Genomic DNA, 24,292 nt, shown 5'->3' on the forward strand with positions numbered 1-24,292 from the left:
TCAAAGACCACAGAAGTTTGAGGTGATGTAGGAACAAAAGTCACACCTGAAATAATCCCCGAGGACATCGGTATTAACCGTGGGGGGAGGGGGAAAATACAAGATTATGTTCTGTTTTGTTTTAACAAATGTACAATTCACTTTAAAAAAAAGCCATTGGATTTCGTAAGAAAGAGACCAGTGGTTATCATAATGAGATTTGTGAGTTCAAAGATTTGCATGGACCAAAGAACAGGCCAGGCCGTCTTCATTTCTCCCTCCGCCCTTTCTTATAAGGTTACTCAATTGGTAGATCAAGGGAACTCTGTAGACATAGTTAACGTAGTTCTTGGCAGTGCATTTCAGAATCCTGAATACTATTCTTGTAGAAAAGATGGAGAGGTGTACACTGAGTAATAAAATTGAGTGGCTTTTGAGCATCATTACTGGTTCCCTGTCAACCTTAATAGAAGTCTCCCTTGAAGGGCCGAAGTGCTCTGTCCTTAGCCCTATGTGGCTCCACATTTTTATCTGTGATTTGAATAGAATCCTAGATGGTGTGTATCAGGACGGGTTTTAAACATACCTTGATGGGCTAGAAACAGTGGGCCCAATAGAAGATACCTTAATAAGGATGAATAAAAAGTCCTACACTTGGGTTCAAAAAGTCACCTTCATGAGTACAAGATGATGGGCACACAGCTCCATAGCACTTTGTCAGATCTTGGGGATCCAGTTGCTAAGAATGTTATTGCAGTCTTTGGTTATAAAGGGAGGAGTGTGATAACCTGAGGCTCACATGACCCTGTTTCAATAACATCTCCAAGTCTGGGTTCCTTCTTAGGCTCCACATTTTAGTAAGGACATTGATAAGATGGAGAGATCTGGAGGATGGAAACCAGGTTGGTTAAGAGTCCTGTGTTCATGCTGCGTGAAGACTGGATGAAGGCACAGGAAACGTTTAGCCTGCCTTGGGGCAGCCTGGGGGCACAGAAGAGGAAGAGACCTGCTCTTCTGGGTCTCTAAAGGCAGAATTAGGAGTCACAGGTAGAAATAGCAGAAAAACAAATTTAAACTTGGTGCAAATGAAAAAAAATCCTCACTTTTATTTAAAGCTCTCCAAAAGTAGAATGGCCTGCCCTAGGAGGCAGCTGGGTTCTTCTGTCTTGGAGGCCTTTGACCAAATGTTGAGTATCATTTCCATGGAGAGTTGGACTAGATGGCCCCTTGAGATTCTGTTATGGGGTCCGGTGGGGAGGGGAGAAAATCGGGCTGCTGTCACTTTTTTCAAACCCTTGTCATTTGCAGCAAATGTGGTGTCCCAGTGCCGCTATTCAAGCAGGTTTTGGTTTCCATGAACATGTTTTGCACCTGTTGGCTCCCCTGGAGTCATCTCCAGTGCTGCATTTTAGGGGTTATGCTAAAGGCTTGTGTTTCGGGTGAGGTTGTTTCCACAAAACATATCCTGCTCCTTAAACAGCAATCAGGCAAATTCCAGATTATTGAGGTTCATGTTATGGTAGCTGGTGATTCACATTCCTGTGGGCCCTTAAGGTTTTCAACACTTTTCTCGTAACAGGCTTAAAACCCCATTTTACAGATAAGCAAGTGAGCTTCAGTAGAGTAACCTGTCCAAAGTCGTCCTTCTAGGAAGTACTGAAGGCAGGTCTTTGGATTCCACAGCCCTTCTCTTATGGTGGTACCCTGACATACGACTCTAAGGAAGATACTGTTCTGGGGAATTGGATTTTCTGGTGAGCTTGTGTTCCATATGTGGATCCCTAGTTTTCAAACAAGTGGGGCACATTGGTTTGCAGGATGTAGTTTGATGTTGCATTCAAAGTGTCTCCCCATCGGGTTCCTACACTTGTCTTCCCAGCCTCCTGTGGAAGAAGGGGCCTTGGATTGCCCGGAAGACCCGAGTTTCCTAACTAGATGATCCCAGAGATGCGTTGGACTCTGTCATTCTAAGTTTATGAGAATTGTTAGCTGTGTGATCTTGGGCAAGTAAAGTCACTTAGGTCTGGGTCTCAGATCTGAAAAATGAAGGCATTGGATTAGATGATAGGTAAGGTCCCTTCAGCTCTAAGGACCTGTGATTTGCCTGAAACCTCTGATTTGGACAGACTGTGTCCTGTGCACATGACTTAGGCATTTAACTTTCCTGTTGGAAAGGCTGTCGAGGTCCTGTAGTCCGTTTGGCTCCCACTGTTCCCTTGCCTTCCAGATCTTGGACTTCCTGGCAGGCCCAGCTCTGGTCTTTCGCCTACATGAAGCTTCTTCTGGCCCCTCTAAGCTAAAAATGAACTTAACGTCTTCTGAACTTGGCCCAAATTGTTTACCCAATTGTTCATGATGCCTTGGGGCATCTCCTGGATTGTTCCTTAACTTAGGCCCCTTCTCACCCTGGAGCTTGTAAGCCCCTCCAGGGCAGGGCTTGTCCTCAGTGTTCATGGTGCCTCACATAGTGTGCGTACACCTTCCTGGAAGCTCCATGTTTGTAGGCATTGTGTGTGCTGTGTTTGGGTCCTCAGCACCCAGCGCTGGGCCTGTCGTTTATTGGTTGAATAAATATAACAATACAACTAAACTTCTTGTCGTTCAGTCACTTTTCAGTCAGTCTGACGCTTCGTGATCCCCTTTGAGATTTTCTTGGCAAAGATCCTGGAGTGGTTTGCCATTTCCTTCTCCAGTAGACTTGGGAAATTCTGGGAAAATTGAGGGAGCTCTCATAACTTGTGGATTTTTTTTTTGTACTTCAGGATTTTATTAACAGCTGTGTCTGCTAAGGCTGGATAATGAAATGATATGGTTCAGCTTCTAAAGGTGGCTTTTAAAAGAAGTGTGTGAAAATTTATCATGGAGATTTCCCCTTTCCCTGCAAGTTACATTGTGTATTTTTTCCCTTTCATCAATGACAGAAACACAAGTTACTATTGTTAAGTTTAGACCTAAAAGTCTTTAAAGCCTAACTACAACTTCATATTTGTATAATGGAATTTACTCCAATAAGATAATTGTTGGCCATAGTTGTCCTTTATTTGACACCAGATTAAAAATGTTTACAAAAATCTGTCCTCTTTTATGCCTGTGAGTCAGCTATGACTTTTCAAGATGTTTGTTTCATTTTTACATTTATTTAGCCAATATTCTATTTTAGCTTTGGTTTATTTTATTTCATTTGGACATATTTAGTGAGAAAATCTGGATAACCCACAATTTAAGTGGTGATAAATGAATTAACATATTGATGGTCTGACCTAAACATGCAGGTTTCATTCTAATATAACTTACATAACTTGTGGATTTCAGGGAAGGTTTCACAGAGTTTGATGGAGGGGAAAAGGGGAGGAGAGGAGAAGAGAGAGGAGGAGAGGACAGGGGAGGAATGAAGAGGGGAGGTGATGGGAGTTAGAACTGAGCTTTGAAGGGAGGTGAGGAATGTGAGAGATGGAATTGAAGAGAGAGTATATTCCTGGCATGAGGTGTGTTGTGTGGATTCACAGAAGACACAGATTTTAAGCTTCTTGGGTCTGGGTTTGAATGAACTCCAGAATTTGTGAAAGTGAATTATATGAATAAGTCTGGAAAATGGTCCTTGTCAGGTACTTTAGAAACCCCAAGAAGGCAGAGGAGATTGGAATGAATCTGTCTGATCCCAGGCCTTGTCATGAAAAAATTTTTTTTAATAACCTTCTCTTAGATTGTTACTGATTTTTTTTCTTTCTTGTATCCAAGTAGAGTGGACAATGTGCAAAAATAAAATTGGGTCACTTGGGCTTCCTGGAGTTTTTATTAAGGATATCACTACTGTAATAATAATAATGATGGTTTACATTTATATTTCACTCAGCAGTTTACAAAGCATTTTTTCCTCTTGTCAGGAAGGAAACAGAAACCCCACCTCTCCCCTTGCTACTGAGGGAAATGAAGAGGTAGAAGTTTTACATGCCTTGAACAAAGTGTCTCTGCTCTACGGATCCGAGATAGGCGTTGGACTGAGGGCTCCTTCCACCACCCTCAGTGCCCAGTCCAGCGTCCTGGGGCATTTGCCTCTTACTTTAGGCCTTGTGAGTGGGCCGGGCCATCATATCCCCCACCCGCACCGTCTGGGTGTTCCCCTCTTTCATACACCTGCTGTTTCATGCAGCCATCACACTCAGGACCCCCTTTGATGGTGACATGCTGCATATTTCCTGAAAATTGATCAGTTAAGGTTGACTTCAGTATCAGTCATGCCCAACACCATTTCTTCATCAGTGACTTCAACAAGCATTTACAAATTGCATACAGTCACTCAGCAGTCATTTATTAAGGGCCTGTGGTGTCCATAGAGAGGTGTCATAGCATGGTAGACAATGAAAAAATAGTTATATAAAGTGCTTAGCATAGTGCCTGGCACCTTGTGGGTGCCATATAAATGTTAGCTGCTATTATAATTATTTTTTAAGGGAGCTAACCTGGTAGCCACAAAGCTCTGGGTTCAGGTCCCACATCTAATACATCCTGTGTTATCCCAGCCATTCATTTAAACCCTCAATGACCTAGGCAGTCTGTACCCTCAAGAATCTGTTACAAAAGGGAGTATAACACACACGCAGATAAACAGACGCTACTTGGGGATGAGAGGAGGCTTATGGAGGAAATGTGCATGAGATAAGTCCTGCAGGAAGATGGGGATTCTGCAAGGCCAACGAAGGAGCCCACTCCAGTGAAGGCAGGAAGAGAAGAAGAGGACTAAGGGCCATGGGGGGACATCTGTTGGTCCAATGTGGCTGGGATCCAGAGGTTCTAAATGACAGACTGAGGTGCTTGTGTTTGGTCTTAGAGGCAGCAAGGAGCCATTGGAGGCTGAAATGATCAGACCTGGGCCTTAAGGAAATTATTCTGTTAGCTCTGGGGAGGATGGAGGCACAACTACCAGATGTGGAGATGGGGAGATGGGGATGCAGGTGGGGAGCACCCAGGGGTTATGGCCTGGGGTAGTAGGCAGGAATTGAGGATGAAAAGTCAGTAGAGGAGTGAGGTGGGGGGAGGAGAGGCAAAGACGCTGTGATCTGAGGAGAGAATTGGAGGTTGACCATTTTGGGGGGGGATGGGGTGATACCGTCTCTCACCGCCTCTTCTTTTACTCCAGACTTTTAGGAAGAGGTGGTCCATTTCTTTGCCCCGGCCAATCCCTATATATTTATCCTTGATCCCATTTTCTCCAGTAGATTGTTCTTACAGTCATCCCCTTCAGTCCCCCTCTCAGTCTTTCCCTGTTGATTGGCTCCTTCTCAAATCTCCCCATCCTCAAAAAATCCTGACTAGACTCTCCCATTCCTGAAAACTCTTCTCCTGTATTTCTCTATTCTTTCTCAGGCAGACTCCTAGAAATAAACTGTCTACACTCATTACCCCCACTTCTTACTCCCTCCTGACTCTTTGCAATGTGACTTTGGACCTCATCATTCCTCAGAACTATCTTCCTTAGGTCCTGTTTCCCTGATCCAGTGGCCTTTTCTTGGTCCTTATCCTTCTGGTCCACTTTGCAGCTTTGACACTGTTGACCACCCTCCCCTCCAGATACTCTCTCTTCTTTGGGTGTTTATGAAATTGTTTTCTCTTGGTTCTGTTTCTTCATATCTAAAATGAGAAGATAATTAAAAAATGCTTAGGGCAGTGCCTGGCCTATAATAGATGCTTCCCCCTTCTGTTTTCCCCCATCCCCTTTCCCCTTTCCCCTTTTCCTTTCCTCCTTTCCCCTTCCCCCTTTCCTTCCTTTCCCCATCCATCCTCTCCCTTTAACTTACGGATGTACCACAAGGCTCTGACCTATCTGAACTACGCTCTCAGGTGGTGACCTCATCACCTCCTGTGTGTTTAGTGATCAGATCTCCCTAGATGACTTCCAGATCTATGTACGCAACCCCAGTCTGTCTCCTGAGCTCAAGCTGATGTTTACAACTGCCTATTCGACATTTCCTGGTGGATGCCCGCAATGATCTCAAACTTTACACCAGTCAGTCAGCTAGCATTTACTCAGAGCTTAATCCAGGGGTGGGGAGCCTACAGCCTCGAGGCCACACACGGCCCTCTAGGTCCTTGGATATGGTCTTTCAACTTAGTCCAAGTTTTACAGAATGAATCCTTTCATTAAGGGGATTTGTTATGTGAAGTTTGGGTTCAGTCAAAGGCCCTTGTAACAGTCTCTACTCGTAAGGAGGTTACATTCTAAGGAGGAGACAAGTGCGTGTCTAAGAATATAGAGGATGACTATAAAGAGAATCAATACAGTAGAGTGATGTGCTGGGACTTCTCACTCTACCCAAACAGACAGACTGCTCTTCTGAACTTCGTGATCTCTGCTTTGGGCTCCCACGTTCTGGGCACGCGGCTTTACGACCTTGGGGACACCCTAGAGTACTCGTTCTCTCTCGCCCCATGTATCCAGTATTATTTCTACCTCCTCAGCAGCTCCCACATCCATCCCCTTCCCTGACACAGTCATGAACCTTGTTACCTGGACTGAGACAATTTCTTGTTGTTGAGGCATTTTTCACTCATGGCCAACTCTTCATGACCCTCTTTGGGGTTTTCTTGGCAGAGATACTGGAGTAGTTTCCCATTTCCTTCTCTGGCTCATTTAACAGATGAAGAAACTAAGGAAAACAGGGTGAAGTGGCTTGCCCAGGGTCACATAGCCAGTAAGTGTCTGAAAGCAGATTTGAACTCATGAAGCTGAGTCTTCCTGACACCTGGCCAGGTGTTCCGTGCACTGTGGTGCCCCTTAGCTGACTATTACAACAGCTTCCTCACTAGTCTCCCTGCTTCATGCCTCTCCTTAGTCCATCCTCCACTCAGGTGCCAAAGCGATTGTCCTCAATGGCATGTCTGACCTCTACCCAGTAAACTCCAGTGGCTTCTTGTCACCTAGAAGATCGAATATAAACTCCTCATTTTGACATTCAGAGCCCTCCGTAAGCTGCCTGCCCCCATCCTTTCTGTCTTTACTGTGCATCCTTCCATCATGGTTCAGCCAGACTGGCCTCGCTGTTCCTGACTCAGCCGCGCTTCCCGTCTCCACACCTTTGCACTGTGTCTTCCCTTCCTGGAATGCACACCTTCCTCACTCCTGTCGCTTGGACTTCGATTCTTTTCAGGGCTCAGCTCAGACCGCAGCAGGCCTTTCCTATTCCCCAGGCCTGTTAATGCCTCCAGCCCACCACCAGCATTACTTAGTAGCCATATGTGTGCTTGTCTTTCATGTTAGAGTATGAGCTCTTTGAGGGCAAGGACTCTTTGTTTTCTTTTTGTCGGTAGCACCTAGTGTAGTACCCGGTACCCAGGAAGGGCCTAATAAGTGTTTGCTGGTGGGTGATGACAGTATATGGTAATGTGATTGGAGTCTTCTGTGGAGCACATTTTCTTTCCAGAGTCCTTCCCCCACTGGTGTGGTCATCCGTTAGAGTAGGAATTTCTAAAATAAACAGTTTCTAAAATTAACTACCCTGGACAAGCCATTGGATGGTGAGTTCACAGTGCCATCCCTGCCACGTTCTGGCTGGTGGCCATTTCTTTATCAAACTGTGCTTTTGTTTCCCCTTGGTACAAAACACACGTTAGAATGTGCCACCTACCTGTTTCACATGGGCATTCTGAGGATTAATGAGTGAATGTTTATCAGGTGCCCCAAGGTCCTGCTGGGGGAGTGGGACATAAATATCCATCATTATTGCTCTTACATCATGCTTGGGCAAAGGGCCAATGCCTGCTCATTCTGTTCCTCCCCCATCGAGGATTTGGTAGTCCCTGTGGTAAACTGCACTTAAGCACTGTTGAGTCTGGCCTCCTTTTTAAAATGCTCGTCGGCTGAACCAAAAGAAGCTGACCGGCTTGAGAACAGGCCTTCTCCTCCCCTCGCCCCCCAGCAGCAGCAGTAGCGGCAGGTGTCAGAGAGGGAACCCCAAGGAGCCCTGGAACCGGCACCGCCAAGCGATCATATTGCTGTAGAATTAACATAATTGATATTGAGGGGAATTGACCAGAATAGCTCTCATTTATTTATTTGGATTCCTTACGGGGTAGATGTGCTCCTGCTTCAAAGCACAATTAATTTGGCCAGGGGCTAGGCACTCTCTGTACTTGTATGATCAGACCTTGTTTCCAGAGTGCTTTAATCGATAAAAAACAATCTCCTAAGTAATCAGTTCACTTTTTAATGTATTTTTAATGTTTCTGGATTGTTCAGTCATTTTTCAGTTGTGTCTGACCCTTTATGACCCCATTTGGGTTTTCTTGGCAAAGATATTGGAGTGGTTTGCCATTTCCTTCTCCAGCTCATTTTACAGGTGAGGAAACTGAGGCAAACAGGGTGAAGTGACTTGCCCAGAGTCACACAGCTAGGAAGTGTCCAAGGCCAGATTTGAACACAGGTCCCCTTGACTCCAGGCCTGGAGCTCTATCCACTGCACCACCTGCCTGTTTCTAGATAGTCTGTATGAATTATATCTTACGTTAACTTAAGGTTTTCCTCTCTAATCGTATTTTGTCAAATATTAATAACAAAGGAGAACCTGAAATAAATCTTTATGACAGTTATTAAAATATGAAATTATAAGACTGAAAGAGCATTTCATTGGCCATTTTATAATGTGGCTCTGGAGTCAGAGGATCTGGGTTCAAATCCTCCCTCTGATGCTCAATGTGTGACCTTGGTCAAATCACTTACCCTCTCCCTGAGCCTCAGTTTCCTCATTTGTAAAATCAGAGGATTGGACTAGATGGCCGCTGAGGTCCCTTCCTCTTCTAGACCTGTGTTCCTGTACAGGAGGACTGACGCTGTGGGACATCAGTTGCATGTAAAATGTAGGAAATAAATTTGTTTATGTATGGGAAGCCATAACTTCCAGATTTGAGAAGCCTTTGACATCTAAGAATGTACGTGCATGAGTGTGTGTGTGTGTGTGCGTACACGCACACGCATAGGCATGCCCATTAGATGCTGTTCTATCCAGTCTGACTACATGAATAACAAGCTACACGAAGATTGTGAATTGTTGAATACAGTGAAGGTGACTTCACCAGCTGATACCCCAAAGCAATGGGCCTCAGCCCTGCCAAACCCCTAATGCTATGATTGCCCCTTAACCAGTCATGTAGGTTGGCGATTTCTGGGTAAATTTCCTGTTTTATTTAAGTTCAAGTAAATTCATCCAGAAACCGTGGGACTAGAAGTTCCTTTAATATGATTTACTAGAAACAGTGATCTAAATGCATGATCCTTTTTGTGAAATCTGAATGCCTGCCTAATGTGGCATGTACCATTTAATCAATTTCTTTTTTTGTTTAGTAAAGGCCAGACTACTCAAGTAGCTTCTGAAAAGAGGCAACTGGCTGTGTTTCAGAAAGGAGTAAGAGCCCTTTCCTTTAGGGATTTAAATGCCACAAATATTAATGTTCTCATGTCATTATCTCCCAAGTATGTTTGCATTATACAACTTCTATTGATTACTGGTAATGAGGCAGTTTTACTGCTGTGTGGATTTCTCTGGCTGTCATACATGTTTACACTGCAGTTACCCAGAGACGATCAGCAAATGAGGTGTGCATCTCAGAGGACTTATTCAGCATTAAGTAACCCACATGTCCTTGGACAATAGGAAACTAAGAATTTGAAATGATTCCAGTTGTTATTTATGAGAATTGAAATCATTTCAAATTCTTAGTTTCCTGTTGAGAAGTCAACAAGTCAGAGCTGTGATCGGTAATTGGATAATTGGATATCAGCCAGCATCCTGACATTGTTTGGTTATCTTTTACTGTATGTAAAAATGGGTTGAGATTTGCCTCCTAGCAAATGGCAGATTGTTACAAAGTCGCATGCATGGGGTTAATGGCTTTAGAAGGTGGTGGTGCTGAAAATGTCTTTTTTTTTCTTTTAGAAATGTGTAAATGTGTATCACCTTTAGGTTTATATACAAATGTGGCTTGTTATGTCTTTGGAAATTAAAGAGTAATTTTTAACTTTTCCCATTCTAAGACGTTTTGAGTAGTCTTCATTCAGAGGGAAAATTTTAAATTTGCCATATGTGATCGTCTATGATCTAGGTATATTTCTGAAACTAAATCCTTATGTACTCATGGTTTTGGAGATTGCTTAATATCCATTAAGTCTTTTTGCCTAATAGCAAATAAATTTTCGAGTTCTTTGCCAGGCATTCAGGGACCCCGCAGTTGAGCCCAACCCATTCTTCCAGCCTTTGCTCACCCTGCTCTCTCCCTATGTGGTGGTCTACATTCTAGCCAACTAGGACTGCTCCCCAGATATACCCCATACTCAGTGGTTTCTGGGTCTTTGTTCAGGTGATTCCTCACATAAGAAATACACTGGAGGTGATGTGGGAAAACTGGAACATAATGCATCGTTGGTGGAGTTGTGAACTGATCCAGCCATCCTGGAGAATAATTTGAAACTCTGCCCAAAGGGCTATAAAAATGTACATACCCTTTGACCCAGCAATACTGCTTCTAGGGCTGTATCCCAAAGAGATCATACAAATGGGAAAAGGACCCACAGGTACAAAAATATTGATAGCAGCTGTTTTTGTGGTGGCCAAGAATTGGAAATTGAGGGAATGCCCATCAACTGGGGAATGGCTGAACAAGTTGTGGTAAATGAATGTAATGGGATTCTATTGTGCTCTAAGAAATGATGAGCAGGCTGACTTCAGAAAAACCTGGCAAGACTTGTGTGGACTGATGCTGAGTGAAGCGAACAGAACCAGGAGAGCATCGTACATAGTAACAGCAACATTGTGTGATGACTAATTTTGATAGACTTAGCTCTTCTCAGCAATGCAAATGATCTAAGACAACTCCAAAAGACACATAATGGGGGGCAGCTACTTGGCGCAGTGGATAGAGCAATAGCCTTGGAGTCAGGAGGACCTGAGTTCAAATGCGACTTTAGACACTTAACACTTAATAGCTGTGTGACCCTGGGCAAGTCACTTAACCCCATTGTCTAGCAAAAACAAACAAACAAAATATGCAAGACACAGTAGTCAATGACTATAGTAATCTATTATTTGATAAACCCAAAGACCCCAGCTTCTGGGATAAGAACCTACTCTTTGAAAAAAACTGCTGGGAAAACTGGAAAAGAGTATGGCAGAAACTAGGCATAGACCCAAATCTCACACCATATACCAAAATAAAGTCAAAATGGGTTCAGGACTTAGATATAAAGGCTGATACCATAAGTAACCTGGGAGAGCAAGGAATAGTTTACCTATCAGATCTATGGAGAACAGAAGAATTCATGACCAAACAGGAGATAGAGAGCATTATGAAGAGCAAAATGGATAATTTTGATTACATTAAATTGAAAAGTTTTTGCACAAACAAAAGCAATACAACTAAGATTAGAAGGAAGGTAGAAAATTGGGAAAGAATTTTTACAACCAGTCTCTCTGATAAAGGCCTCATTTCTAAAATATATAGAGAGTTAAGACAAATTTATAAGAGCACAAGCCATTCCCCAATTGATAAATGGTCAAAGGATATGAACAGACACTTCTTGGATGAAGAAATTAAAGCCATCTAGAGTCATATGAAAAAATGCTCCAAATCATTATTGAATAGAGAAATGCAAATCAAAACAACTCTGAGGTACCATATCACACCTATCAGATTGGCCAACATGACAAAACAAAATACATTGTTGGTGGAGTTGTGAAATGATCCAACCATTTTGGAGAGCAATTTGGAACTATGCCCAAAGGGCTACAAAAATGTGCATACCCTTTGATCCAGCAATAGCACTTCTAGGGCTATATCCCAAAGAGATCAAACAAATGGGAAAAGGACCCACATGTACAAAAATATACATGGCAGCTCTTTTTGTGGTGGCAAAGAATTGGAAATTGAGAGGATGCCCATCCATTGGGGAATGGCTGAACATGTTGTGGTATATGAATGTAATGGAATACTATTGTGCTATAAGAAATGATGAACAGGCTGACTTCAGAAAAACCTGGAAAGACTTGTATGGTCTGATGCTGAGTGAAGTGAGCAGAGCCAATAGGACTTTGTACACAGTAACAGCCATGTTATGCAATGACTAACATTGTTAAACTGAACCCTTCTCAGCATTACAAGGATCTAAGACATTTCCAGAGGGCTCGGGAGGGGTAATGCTGTTCACATTCAAAGAAAGAACTATGGAAGTCGAAGAGTTTTGTTTCATCTTTCCAGTGGTTCCTCTTATTGTAAAGCCTGTATCAGATTGTGCGCCGTCTTGGGGAGGGGTGGGGAGAGGAAAAGGGAGAAAAATTGTCAACTCAAAATCATGTGGAAAAAATAAAAAAATTAAAAACAAACAAACAAACAAAGAAACAAAAAAGCCCAGAAGACTCATGATGGAAAATGCACATCCAGGAAAAGACCTATGGAGTCTGAATGCAGGTGGAAGCAACTGTTGGCGCTCTCTCTCTCTCTCTCTTTTTGTTTCTTCTTTCTCTTGGTTCCACACATTGGTTCTAATCCTTCTTTATAACATGACTAATGTAAAAATATGTGTAATGTGAATGTGTGTGGAGAACCTATGTCAGACTGCACACCGTCTTGGGGCGGGGAAAGGGGAGAGATGGGGAGAAAATTTAGAACTCAAAGTCTTATGGAAGTGATTGTTGAAAATGAAACATAAATAAGTTAATTAAAAAAAAATACACTCCTTCCCTTCCCAAAGCCCTGTGGGACAGTGGGAAGAGCCCTAGATTTGTGATCGGAGGCCAGTTCTACCACTTACCAAGTACGTGACCATCCATGGGTCTTCAGCTTCCTTGTCCATTAAATGAGGGGCCTTCTCCCTCTAAATTGACGGCCCGTCATCTTCTTTGATCATCTTCTCCTGTTGGGAATTTTTCTGGCTCATTAAGACTGAGTGAGCCCAAATGTCACCTTTGTCATGAGGACTTTTTTGGTCACCTCAGGTAACACATCCATGAAGACTTTTTTTTGGTCACCCCAGATGACACTTCCATGAAGACTTTCTTCAGTCACCCCAGATGACACCTGTATAAGGGCTTTCTTGGTCACCTCACATGACACTTTCATGAAAGCTTTCTTGGTCACATCAGAAGGAACTAATCTTTCCTTTCTCAGACCTCCCATAGTACTTTCTTTGTATCTTTCTTATATACTGATCATGATTGATTTGTATTAGCCTTATGTGTCTTCCTTTTCCCCCTACCAGGTAGGGAATCATCCAGTGAAAAGTACCTTATGTATTAGCTAACTATAAGTCCTAATTTTACAACTGAAGAAATTGAGTGTCTTGTTTGAGGTTACCCATTAGACCATTATAACCTCCCTAAAGGCAGTGCTCTGGACGTGGTAGAGGTTTAATCATTGCTTTTTGAATTGCATTGAAAATTATGGATTGTGATAAAGTGTAATATTATTATTGTTATTAATGATTACTTTCATGCTTAAAATGTATTTTTGGAATGTTTTGTTGTTACGTGGCTATATTAACTTCTATTATGTTGCTTGTTATCAGAACTATTAGTATGATAACACCTTATTTATCCAGGATTTGCTCCCTTAGTGACCTCAGTTTTTCATAATATACTCTGAAACAGTAATCTCCAAACTTCTTTGATTGCTCATCTCATTGGCAATCTTTTTTGAGAATGTTATCCCTATGTGTGTATCAGCTTATTTATGAATGATATACGATTGTACTAATAATTGTGTTCATTAGTACTATCAGACTGAAGTAGAAATGGAAACCACTAATCCGTACAAAAGGATCCTTGCACATATTGACTTGGATGTAAAATGTGATGCTATCCATGTTTTATTGTATTTTTATTTATTTTGTTAAATATTTCCCAATTACATTTTAATCTGATTTAGGCTGCGTTGGAGAGTACAAGCCACACATTTGACTCCTCTGATACACATTATAAAGCACACAAAAATTGTAATAATAATAATAATAATAATAATAATAACAATAGCTAGCATTTATACGGTTCTTTAAGGCTTATAAAATACTTTTATTATCTCATCATATCCTCACAACAACCTTAGGGACTAGGTGCTATTGTCATCTCTATTTTACAGATGAGGAAACAGAGACAGAGGTTAAGTGACTTGCCCAGGGTCACACAACTAGTAAGTGAGGCCAGATTTGAACTAAGGTCTTTTTGACTCTAGGTCCATCATTCTATCTACAGTGCTACCTAGCTACCTTAAAAAAATCTTGAGATAAAGAGAAAATAATATTTGATTCTGGAGCTAATAGGTAGGAATTGGAGTTTATTTAGTAGAAAAGTTACATGGTCAGATGTATGCTTTAGGAAAATCATTTTATCAGTTTCATGGAAGATGGATTGGACTGAGGAGAGGCTTTTGAGGTAGGGTGACCAAGCAGAGGGCTGTCGCATCAGTCTAGGAGACAAGTGATGAGGGTCTGGACTATGGTGGTGGCTATGGAAATCAAAGGGGAGAGAAGTAAGAGATATGGAGATAGAATTGACAAGACTTGGCATCTGGTTGGCATATGAATATGGAGTGAGGAAAGGGAGAGCTTGTGGTGACTCAAGTGACTAAAAGGAGGGCAGTCCCCTTGAGAGTGATAGGGAAATTTGGAAAATGGGTGAGTTTTGGGAAATGGGTAATGTAACAATATCTGTAATCCGTATTACTATTCGTCTATACCCTATATGAAGACCATTGGCCTAGATGACAGAAGTACACAAAAAAGGTCTTTCACTCACCAGTATAAGTGTCACAAAGTCTGTGAACTGAAGTTCGTGCATTTTCTGTCTAAGAGAGCTAATCAGACCACCACTTAAATCCAGATTATTCCTTGTCTAGACATAACTCTTTTAAGTCTGGTTATCTAATTATGTTGGCCCATGGTAAATTAGAAACAGGAATGGAAAGGTCCAGTTACTACTGATATTACGACAGTAAGGAAGGAGAGAAAAAAATAAAAAGTAGGCTCAAAAATGCAAGAAAAAAAGAGTAAAGCATTTCCTTCTGGGGCTATTTAGTATAAGGGCAAATGGACCTATTCAACTCAATAGGCCTAAAGAGCATCACAATATTTAAGCATATTATAATAACTGGTGTTTATTAGCATCACAGGAATTTGGATTAAAAGTTATTGTAGAAATCATCAATCCTGACTCGTTAAAAAGTTAAGTTTATCCTCTTGATACTCTAAGAAGATAGGCTAAATATATTATCTACATTAAAATGGTCAAGTTTTTTTTTATAGCTTGATACTTAAAGGAATCAGGAATTTGGAAAATTAATCTATGTAGAACATAATTCTCTTAGGATGCCAGATAAATGAGTATTACCTGAGCTCACTTAAAGAGAATCATCACCCTAAGAGCTGTTAAGTTTTCTTGTATTTACTTATAATAGAGTTTTTTGGTAAGTCTGTTGAACAGAAGGTGTGAAAGACATGTGACTTTCTTCCTAATATTTAATTTGGCCTAATACTTCATTCGGCCTAATTGTGCTAGAATTTATAGCATAAATGACTTCATTTTGATTGAGGGGAATTGAAATTTTTCAGGTTTCACAATTTAGTTGGCAAGGGATTACTTTAACATAGTATTTTATATTTAGCATAGGGCATGGTCCAGTCATCTGTGACTCAGTGTGCTGGAAGGTGAAATATGAAGCCAGTTAGGGTGGCCAGTAGATCTAGGAACAATGAAAACTTTAGGGGCAGTGTGTAACATAAACTCTGTTGAACTACTGGTATCCAAAACTGAGGCTCTTCCTTATGTTACACTCACAGGCCAACCAGGGTGGGGAATGTCAGGGGGAGGATGGAGTCATACTGGAGGTCAACTCATATAAGAACAGCCTTCTGGGAAAGTGAAGTCTAATTAAAGGCAGGGCTTCCAGGAAGAAAGAGTCGGGGAAAATTGCCAGGAAATTGGAATTGAGCTGGTTTAGATAGAGAGAAGAGCAGCTAGGTGGCACAGTGGATTAGAGTGCCTGGCCTGGAATAAGGAAGACTCATCTTGAGTTCAAATCTGGCCTGATACTTACTAGCTGTGTGACCCTGGGCAGGTCACTTAAGCCTGTTTGCCTCAGTTTCCTCATCTGTCAAATGAGCTGGAGAAGGAAATGGCAAACCACTCCAGTATCTTTGCCAAGAAAACCCCAAAAGGGGTCACAAAGAGGGATAGAGACTGAAACAACTCAACAGCAGATAGAGAGAAGTCAGCCATGTGGGAACCATCTATCGCTGTCTATAGGCTGAATTTGCATGATCAGCGTCTGGAGGCCCGTGGGCTGTTTTTGTGCCAAGACCCTGCCCCATGACCTGTCTGTGTCTTTGCTTATAAACCTTTGTATCTATGCTGGAGATAGAACCCAGGCATTTATCTTCATCCATGTTCCAGGTGACTTTGTGATCGTGCCTGAGTAGTCTTGGCCACCAGCCCTGCACCCCCACACAGCATCAGCTAGCCCACCAGTGTCATCTCTTCCATGTCCCCTCAGGTGTGTGGCTGCTGGACTATCAGAAGGCCAGGGAGGCCCAGCAGACATTTCAGGACACTGGACACCTCCATTGTCTGTGCCCACCTCACATAGCAGCTCTTGTCCTCTGGCTCATTTTTCCCTCCTTTCATCATATGCATACTTTGATGTTACACATCTGGGTGAAAAGTAATAGAAAAGACAAATCAAGAACCAGCCATCCAGTCCTCAGCCCTGGGCTCCTCCCACTTTCCACTGCCTTTGCTGTTGAACAAAGCTGGAGAAAATAGTGAAAACCCATTCACTGGGTCCACTACAGATCTGTGACACCATCTCAGCTGGGCGCTTCCTGAGGCAAGGCAATCCTTTTACCCCTCCTTAACGGAATTCACCATCCCCCTCATGACAGTGGCTCAGAGTCAAATGGAACTTTGAGGCTGTCTAATCGTTCAGCTAGCCTCTTCTTTTCTGGGCTAAAAATCTTAAGTTCTTTCGGCTGACCCTCATGTCTGATGATCTCAAGATCCTTTCCAATCCTGGTTGCCTTACCCTGGACACTCCACAAGCTCCCCAATGTCCTTCCCAAAAGATGATTCTCAGAACTGAATGCCAAACTCCAGATGTGAGTGAACAGAGCAAAGTACAGTGGGATTAGGGCTCATACTCCATTCATTTTTTTTTTGCTACTCAATGATATTGTTACTCATTGAGTTGACAGTGCACTTATATTCCTAGATCTCTATGAAATGAACTTTTGGCTTGCCGTGCCTCATCCATGTCGTTTTTCAGAAGCTGATTATTTTGAACCCAAGTGTGAGACTGTACATCTATCCTTATTGTATTTTATTGGATTAGTGTGGACCTTATCTTGCTAGCTTGTTGAAAGCTTTCTGCATCTTGACTCTCTATTCTCTTGTGTCCTTCGCCTGGCTTTGTGTCATAGGTGCTTGATGAGGACCTGACCGAGGGTGTGATGTCTGAGCAAGTGGAAAGAAGAAGCCAGACGGGAGAGTCATCCTTGAGGTGGAATTCACAGGCCTTAGTGTGGAGATGGGAGATTAGGGAGAGATGTTGTGAAGCCGGCTGATGAGGATCATGGTCCTCAATAGAAATAGGGACATTTCTAAGACAAGTGAATATAGGGGGATAGTTGCAAGTTCTACTTTGGTTTTGATGATTTTTAAGCACCTTTGAGGATGTTTAGGTGGAAGTGTCCGGCAGAGAGTTGGGGATGTGGGACAGTAATTCAGTAGACAGATGAGACCTGAATTATTTAAGAGTCATTTGTATAAAAACAATAATTAAATCTACAGTAATTGATTGGTAGTTTTTTTTTTTAAGGATGAGGGAGATCTGTACATGTTTGTAAACCATAGCAAATGAGTTTGAAGATAAAAGTCTGAAGAGAGAGAGGAGGGCAGCTCCAAGTAGAGGTGGGAGACGATAGAATTGAGGGTGCAAAAGGTCTGGCCTCCATTTTCCTGGTAAAGTAGGAGGCAATCATCTTCTAAGGGGGGAGATTGATGGAATTGCCTGTGGAGCTGGAGGAAAGAGAAGGTTTAGAACAGCTCTAGTTGGAGAGAGAATCAGTAAGGAAAGAATAAAGGATTTTTGTGCAGCATTAAGGCTCCGGTTGCGATATGATGAATTTGTAGTAGACCCAGTCATCAGGGTTTTGTTCCTCTCACGGCGTTCGGCTTTGGGGGAATGTGATGCAAAAATGGTTAAGAACCCCTGCCTTCAAGATGCTCTTCTAACAAGGTGTCTGCTATGCACATCCCCAAATCATACAGGATTCCCTGAAAGGCAGTGCAACCAAGTCAGTTTTGTCCAGTAACCCACTGATTATTAACATCAAGCAAGGTACAAAGTAGGGGGATACGTGTTTGTCCATGTTGTTCCCCATTGTTGCACAGGGGCTCCCAGTGTGATTCTGAGACAGAGGAGGATACCCCATAAATGGCGAGGTCCTCCAGATGCTCCGTTGTATTGATGACATTACATGCCATCCCAGAAGATTCGTAGAGGCAGCCAAGCAGGCAACAGTCAACTGACAAGCATGGAAGTGCCTACTAAGCATTACACACTGTGCTAAACAGGTAAAGATGAAAGAGAGGTGAAATACAGCCCCTGCTAAGGAGCCCCCAGTCTGACGGGGGGGGCAGCACGCACAGGACGGCGCACAGACAAGGCTCAGACAGATGCGCTTGGAGGGGACTGACTGGCATTAAGGAGGGCTATGAAAGGCTTTGGGCAGAAGGGGGCGACTTTAGCTGAGATCTGAAGGAAGCCCGGTGGACCGTGAAGTAGAGATGAGGAGGGTGGGCATGCCAGGCCCCGGGAAAGAGCTGGTGAAAATGCTCAGACTCAGGGAAGTCCTGTGTCACTGGAGCTTGGAGGATGTGGAAGGGAGGAAGATATGAGAAGACTGGAAAGGCAGGAAGGAGCCAGGTTAGGAGGGCTTGAAAAGCCAAACTGATTTTTGTATTTGGTCCTGGACTTAATAGGGGCCCCTGGGGTTGATTGAATTGGGGGTATTACACAGTCAGACTTGTGCTTTAAGATCAGTGTGACAGCCGTGTGGAGGAGAGCGAGGGATGGGGTCACTAATCCCCAGGCTACTGGGGAAGCCCAGCTATAAGGTGGTGAAGGCCTGTGCCAGGGTGGTCGCGGTGTCAAAGGCAAGGGGGGGGGGTCTGTGTGAGAAATGTTATGAAGGCAGAAACGACTGGGTTTGACAAGTGATTGCACATTGGGGTGAGAGTCAAGGATAACATAGCTTGTGAGCCAAGGAGGCTGGGAAGATGGTAGTGCCCTTGGCAGTAATAAAGAAGTTAGGGAGAGGGAGGGTTTTCAGGGAAAGATAATGAGGTTAGTTTTAGACAAATTGGGTTTAAGATGTCTGTGAAACGTCTATGTCGAGATGTCCGGTAGGCCGTTGGAGATGTGAGAGAGGTAAGGGCTGGATAGAGAGATCTGAGGATCATCTGCATGGAGGTGATAGTGGAAGCCAGTGGTGCAGATTTGCTTCCGGGATGAGATCTATGACCCAATAAGTGTGTGAAACTAAAGGATCCTAAAGGATGTTTCTTGTACAAACTGTGGCATGTAATCGGATGGACATCTCTAGAGTTTTTATGTATGTATATATGTATGTGTGTGCATGTATACATAGCGTATAATTACATATATGGATACCTATATCTTGCACAGGTACTCTAGATAATTAGCCAGGGCCAGAATTGAGAAGCTGGAGAGCAGAATGAATTGCCTCTGGGAAATAGGAGAGTTCTCTTAATGATTCCAAGCTCTCCATGAAATTAAGGCCCCTCTTTTTAATGACCAACATCTTCTAGTGATATTTTGTGGCTATTGGTCATGGAATGCCATCATCTTTGAATAAGTGAGGTCAAGGATGACTCAGAGAGCAGTGGGCATGCACGGTGGGTGTGAGCACCTGTGACACATTTCAGATGAGGAAGGGTGTGAGAGGAGCAGCTTAAAGTATGTCATAGGGAAAGTGCATGACTTGGAAAAAGATGAGCTGGCCATTGGTAAGGTGTGAGGAGCAGGCAGTAGAAAGTCTAGGCACCATTGGACTTCATCCCTCGATGTCAGTGGTGCTAAAGGAAGTCCCTGGATGCTTTCATGTCCCTTTCTCCCCCCCACATCCCCGTCATGGAGCATTTACAGAGAAAACCATGGGGTCCCAAGGCACATGGGCTGGACAGCCACAGATGAGGGGTGATCTGGGTGATTGCAACAATCAGCCTATCAAGGAGATCACAGAATCATCCAGGTGCCCAAGAAGTGCTCTGATTGAATCTCAGGGAATGCAGAAGTTATAGCAATAGGATGAAAATTCAGAAATTCAAACAGGCCCTTTTGCAAGTGTTCCTGAAGTGAGGCATTGCAACTGATCTGAACCCAATGGGGTATGCCCCGAATTATTGCAATGCCTCTCAAGCCGGTCCACTTCTTCCAGGACTTCTGCTGTCTAGACAGGGCCCATGCCGGCTTCTTCCGGGACCAGACGAGTTCTAGGAATGGTGGAATTGAAGGAACAGTTCTGTATATTGTTCTCAGCTCTCTGTGGTGCTTCTCCATGAAGGCAAAGCAGGAGAGGGCCTATCAGGTAGTCCACTTCTTAGCATTTACATCTCTTAGGTGTCTCAACTTTTCTCCAGTTGTGTGTAGTCTAGATACTTTCTCAACAGCCTGGAGGTGGTCAGTGAAGAGAAAGCTCATACTCTGGGCAGGTGGTAACAGGAGATGTGGTGTAATTGCAACATTCAGTTTCCAGTAAGCATTGTGTATCATAATATCATAGACCATCCTATAATATTTGTAGATGTGGTAAGAGACGATTATGCAATATATACAAAGTAAATATAAGTTGGTAGTAACAATATTGTACTTTATATAGTGCTTTGGAAATGATTGGTTTTTTTTATTCTTTTGGAATTGAAATTTGTTTTTTTATTTATTAAATTGATTTTGCTTGCTATTTTGAATTATTTGGTAGACACATACATATAGCTTCTCCTCTCTCTCTCTCTCTCTCTCTCTCTCTCTCTCTCTCTCTCTCTCTCTCTCTTTCTCCCGCCCCCCACCCCCCGCCTCCTCTGCCCTCTCTCCTCTCTCCTCTCTCTTCTCTCTTCTTGCTTTTAAAGGAATGAAATGTTAATCCTGGGGCACTGATGTTTTACAATGCCTGATCAAGACAAAAAGGTGAAGACCACAGAGAAATCAGCAGATAAGAAGCAACAAGGAATCTCCACTAGGTACAGTACACTGAGCCCCGGAAGGGCTTGGCTTAAGCAGTTACTCCTTGATAAGGAAACCAGTTGCTCAAGTTTGGTTCCTTAATGAAAAATGTGGTTAGAGTCACCTGGCAGCTGTTACTGTGGGTCACCAAAGTGACTGAAACTTGTGCTGCTGTCAGGCGTCCTAACATGCGTACAAGTTTGAAGGTACAAAGTCACCATGCCAGGGGGTAATGTCATCAGTAATTGGTAATGTGACCTTTACAGCTATTCACAGACACAGCTTTGTTAAGTTTATGTTATTATTCTTTATCCTAGGGACTACTCAGATCTTAAAAGACTTCGGTGCCTGCTAAACGTTCAATCAAGCAAACAACAGGTATTTTTTCACTAGTGATCTGGAGAACACTATGGTAACATGAGAGAATGCATTTTATTTTAAACAGACTGTGTTTAATTGGTGTAGGGAGTTCCCAGGGAGGTCCTTCCTCTACCAGTGCAGTCTGGTCCCTGCTCCACAACATGAACCTTTGAGAGTTGCTGGGGGCACTGAGACATGAAATGACCGGGGTCACTCGGGCAGGATATGGTAGAGACCGGAGAGAGAGGTTGGAAGGTACATTAGAGAACATCAGATGCAGTGTTCTCCTCCTGTCCTCCCCTCCCACAGCCTCCTCAACGGGGAGCCACTTTCTCCTTGAATACTTACAGTGATGTGGAGCTCAGTACTGCCCACGGTGGCCCATTCCATTTTTAAACCCCCCTAATTACTAAAATGTTCTGACACTGAGCTGGAATCTAGCTCCCTACAAAATCCCACCCCCACTGCTGCCTTTGGAGCTCTGCACTTGGCATGCCTTTGGATGGTTATGGTGGCTACTCCATCACTTGCTGGTCTTTCCTGTCTCAGGCCTGCCACCCTCCCTTCTTTCATCTGTGACTCAGTAACATGGCGTCCTTGCCTTTCCTGGTGTCCCTCTTTTGCATCTTCTCTGCTTTCTCAGTTGGTGCCTGTTGTTTTGTATTCCTCTTCAAAAGCAGCTTCCGGATAGGAACCCACAGCCCAAGTGGAGAGTGTGGAACCCACTGTTGCCTTTCTTGTTCTGGGATCTCTATTTCTAGTCACACAGCCTAATTTCACATTAACTTTTGGGAAGCCACTTCACACTGTCAGCTTGGGCTGAGTGTTTGCTAAAACTCATAGCTCTTTCTCACATGAAATGCTTTTAAGCCAAGTAGTCTTTTCATTGTACATTTGAATTTGATATACACTATTTGTTTTTGGTTTTGTGTTTTGGCTAGGCAGTGGGGTTAAGTGACTTGCCCAGGGTCACACAGCTAGTAAGTGTTATGTGTCTGAGGCCGGATTTGAACTGAGGTCCTCCTGAATCCAAGGCTGGTGCTCTATCCACTGCGCCACCTAGCTGCCTGTGATCCTGGGTTCTTCAAGGCTCTGCTGACAGAACGTGAGCTCTGATAGATTCTACTGTGCGGGGAAGTGTTGGAGTCCGCTCCTGGCGACAAACTCTGGCACTCACCTAGCACACTAGGGGGAAATTGCCACAGTTAGTCTGGTCATTTGGTAATTAATTCTTTGGTTCCGGCAACCCAAGAAACAAATACAAATGCACAATGGCTCTCAGTCCTCCTGGCTCCTTTTTTTATGGCCTAGTGACAGAAAGAGATTAGAAGCCTCAAAGAATCTCACGTTTTAGACTGCCTGGAAACATAGTTCTTAAAAATCTAAATATAGTATGTTGATCCAGCGATTAGTGTATGGACATAATCCTAGGGGAGATGAAGCATCTCCATCTTGACATTCTTACGGTTACAAAACCAGATGATAAGAGGAACATGTAGCTCCGTGGAAAGATGATTTCCAGAATCTCCCTGCCTGGCAAGTGCAGGAGTTGGGGGTCAGACCAGAATAACAAGAACACATTTTATGTAACATTTGGGCCACCTCACATTGTGAGGCTCCTGGTGAGCGTTTGTAAAAAGATCACCGGGGGAGTACCAGCACGCTTCCTTCATGAATTTGGTGAGAACTTTCAAATTAAATCTTCAATGCAGACATGAGAACAATCAGTCAACTAATCCACAAGCACTGTGCTGGACACTGAGGATACAGACACCAAGACTGGACCAGTTCCAACTCACAAGGAGCTCGCGTCCTAAAGGACAAGACAAAAAGCACGTGTAAAAGTGTATGTAGAGTGTAAAAGGTAACAAAAACCAAGTAGATAAATATAAACTAGCTTGGGAAAGAAGGCACCAGCCATTGGGAAGAGGGGTGGAGCAGGAAAGGTTTTGTGTAGAAGGAAATGCTCGAGCTGTGACTTGAAGGAAGATACAGTCTATGAAGTGAAGGGGAGGAGGGAGTCCATTCTAGGTATAATGGAGGGCAGGACAAGGAGATGGAGGTGGGAGAGAACACCAGTTTGGCTGGCTCACAAGAGTGCAATAAGGGTCAGTATCCAGCCAAACTAGAAAGGGTGGTGGAGACCAGGTTGTGAAGGGCTTTAAAAGCCAAATAGAGTTTCTGTTTGATCCTAGAGCAGAGATTCTCTTAGATCCTAGAAGAGGGAGCTACTGGAATTGATTGAGGAGGAGAGTGATGTGGCCAGGCCTGTGCTTAAGGAAAATCATTCTGGCAGTAATTTGTTGGATGGAATGGAGTGGTGAGAGACTTGAAGCAAGGAGACCAATAGAAGGTTCTTGCATGAATTGAGGTCAGAGGTAACAAGACGGTTGCTGACTGGGGAGGAGGCCTGAGATATGTCGTGGAATTGATTGGTTACTCGGGATGAAGAGGAGTGAGGAATTGAGGATAATGCCAAGGTTATGAACCTCAGAGACTGGATGGATGGCAGTGCCTTCAGTGGAATTAGTGAAGTTTGAAAGAGGGAGGATTTGGGGGTAAAGACAGTGAGTTGAGTTTCAGATGTCTCCAGGACATCCATTTTGAAATATTCAATAAGGCAGTTAGTGTTGTGGGACTAAAGTTCAGGGGAGAGACTGAGGCTCGCCCTGTAGATCTGGGA

The 24,292-nt window shown here is 43.3% G+C and overlaps 1 protein-coding gene across 8 annotated transcripts in view; it reads left to right on the forward strand.

Annotated features, from left to right (window-relative positions):
- The window catches only part of NEK10 (NIMA related kinase 10), a 242,095-nt gene that overhangs the window by 992 nt on the left and 216,811 nt on the right, over positions 1-24,292 (forward strand). For all 8 annotated transcript variants that reach the window (XM_020993333.2, XM_078151319.1, XM_078151323.1 and 5 more), the window contains exons 2-3: positions 21,156-21,266; positions 21,567-21,627. In XM_020993333.2, the coding sequence (XP_020848992.1) occupies positions 21,193-21,266; positions 21,567-21,627 (135 nt within the window). In that variant the 5' untranslated portion in view covers positions 21,156-21,192. The remainder of the gene's footprint in view (positions 1-21,155; positions 21,267-21,566; positions 21,628-24,292) is intronic.

The sequence above is a fragment of the Phascolarctos cinereus genome, unplaced genomic scaffold, assembly GCF_003287225.1.
Source record: "Phascolarctos cinereus isolate Bilbo 61053 unplaced genomic scaffold, phaCin_HiC Scaffold_1;HRSCAF=81, whole genome shotgun sequence".
Lineage (NCBI taxonomy): Eukaryota > Metazoa > Chordata > Mammalia > Diprotodontia > Phascolarctidae > Phascolarctos > Phascolarctos cinereus.